The 2500-nt window shown below is 38.7% G+C and overlaps 1 protein-coding gene across 5 annotated transcripts in view; it reads right to left on the reverse strand.

The window, feature by feature from the left end:
- Positions 1-523, reverse strand: part of LOC140938734 (ATP-dependent RNA helicase DHX58-like) — a 41370-nt gene extending 40847 nt beyond the window's left edge. For 4 of the 5 annotated variants that reach the window (XM_073388252.1, XM_073388249.1, XM_073388253.1 and 1 more), the window contains exon 1: positions 168-523. In XM_073388252.1, the coding sequence (XP_073244353.1) occupies positions 168-447 (280 nt within the window). In that variant the 5' untranslated portion in view covers positions 448-523. The remainder of the gene's footprint in view (positions 1-167) is intronic. The other variant, XM_073388254.1, reaches the window with a different exon arrangement.
- Between the last annotated feature and the right edge of the window lie 1977 nt (positions 524-2500).

Genomic DNA, 2500 nt, shown 5'->3' on the forward strand with positions numbered 1-2500 from the left:
ATCCCCCATATACACGTCTTTCCCCTTAGGACCTTCAGTTTCTTAATAAGGGCCGAATACCTTGCACAATCAACTCTTTTCCTCAGTAATTGTATAAGGAGAAAAGATACGAAATAACTTTTATATACATCAGATTTGAAGAATTATGAGAGTCTTAAATTACTTGCCTCTGTAGTCATAGTTCGGGTCCAAGAGAAGCGCAGTGTGTTCGCTGCCACATTTTCTTAAAGCCTGTACAAAGTTTTGAAAGCCTTCATGTCTTCGTTTAAGTCGATCTACAAGGACCTCAGTTGCCCTTATAGCTCCATGGTTCGTCTGATTTGCCTTAATTTCTTCTTTATCCTCTGGTATTAGGCAAGGCAGAAAAGGGAGCAGTTCGTTAGGTATCACTTCGTACTGAAACTCTTTCAGCCTTTTTTCCAGAATTTGCTTTTCGTAAGGCCTCATTTCGATTGCCTTAAAACTAACAAGCAAGCTAAACTTTCGGTGTAGAAACTAGTTTACAGAGAAAGTGATAACAGTGCAATGTTTGGTTCTCTTATATAAGGTTTGGATGATGATTTATGCAAGTAAGATTACAAAATTAGCATTTGTGAATAGGGAAGTTTCCCGGAAATGCACTTCACAATTCTCGGAAAATCGGTCACAAAAACTGTTCGTTTACCTCACAAATGAAACAATTTCATGCAGTTTATCAACTTCAGTTTTTAAAAAAGCTATCAATTTGAAAATATTGAAAACAAGGCGGGATAGGATGGATTAAAAATAACGACTATAGAGAGCAAAAGCTATTGTTTGATTACACTAGTTAGTAGTATGATATTGTCCCCTCCGGTATCGATCGCAGTGAATGTCATATATATAAATAAAAGGTTTCGCTTTCAGTCAAAAAGGGAAAATTCCCCGTGGTGTCGAAACTTCAAACTTGATTAAAGTTACCCTTGAAACTGAAAGCAATAGTTACCAACCAAGCAGAAATAACCAACAAAAATATGTATTAATAATATCTCTAAAATTTTTTTTTCTAAGTTGCCACCCTAATTTTTTTTTAGTATAAAATATGATGCAGGTGGGTAAAACAAAACATATTGATTTTTAAAATATACAAATTGCCGAGAGGTGAATTGGTTTTCTGTACGGTATGACAGTTTTTTTTTTCGACAAAGTCCACGCTATATTGAATGCATTTTTTTCCTTGGCATTAAACGGAGCAGAGATCTATTTAAGTCATTTAACAATCCAGACGCATTTTTAAGAGATAAATCCATACAGGCGGAACACGTGAACCTATGTCGATTATTTCATTTATTTATTATCTCTCTCTCGCCGACTGAAGTCCGCGATGTTCTACTATCGCTGGAACCTAAGAAAGCAACAGGCCCAGACAAGATTCCTGCCAATCTGCTTAAGGTTTGTTCACCCCACATTTACTCCCCTTTGTGTGCCCTCTTCAACAAGTGATTGCTTTTGGGAAAAATGCCATCCTCTTCGAAAGAATCTAACATCGTCCCAATATTAAAAGGTGGCACTGTGAAGGAGGTATAGAACTATAGACCCATCTCACTTTTGCCTCTTGTCTCAAAAGTTCTCGAACGCTGCGTTTACAACAGAGTTATCGACCATATCGCTCCCAGGCTTCACAAGTTGCAGTTCGGGATTTTGAAGGGCAAATCCACCACGGCCCAGTTACTTCAAGTCCTGCACAACATAGGCGAAAAGCTTGATAAGCGAGTGCTGGTTGATACTATCTATCTTGACTTCGCTAAAGCCTTCGACAGCGTTAACCACAAACTACTCTTCAAGAAGATCCACCGATTCGGCATCTGCGGTACTGTGTTGTCTTGGTTCGAAGACTAAGGAACTTAAGAACCACGAGGACGACTTCTTCGACGACGACCGGAAGTGAGTTAGAGTGCACCGCGCCAGCGCGACCAGTAAATTTCGTCGTCGTGGTTTCGTCGACGACGCCAAACAAAGTAGAATCACGTCGTCTTGAAATCCACAAGCTTCGGCAGGTATAAATCCACCGTTTTAAGCGATTTTCATTTTCTTATCCTCGTAAATCCAGGTATCGTTCCTTTTTTCTCCTAACAAGCGATGTTGATTGAAAATTCGACTAATGAATTGTTTTTACTTCGAAGAATGACAACAGCGGTGGAGGCCGAGCGAGCGAACTCGTAAGTGATAAATTTATTTGTACGTAGTAAGGTAAGGTAAATCATATATCTTTGATATAGAGGAAATAACCAATAAGAAATAATGGAAAACAGCTATCACATCAGAATGTCTCCCTTTCCAAATCTAAACTCACAGACACTCGGACTCGGTCATCTCATTTAGGCTGAAAGTTGAATAATCTTCGTACGGAAAGCACGTGTTTTTCCACTCGAAAAGGTCAGACAACACAAAAAAATCTTCATCGTCAATGAAATTAGACGTACGGCTTAAAAAAATAAGATGTTGCATTGTTTTAAAAGACGCCATTGCGAAAAACTTTGTT

The sequence above is a fragment of the Porites lutea genome, chromosome 5 (assembly GCF_958299795.1).
Source record: "Porites lutea chromosome 5, jaPorLute2.1, whole genome shotgun sequence".
NCBI classification, from domain to species: domain Eukaryota; kingdom Metazoa; phylum Cnidaria; class Anthozoa; order Scleractinia; family Poritidae; genus Porites; species Porites lutea.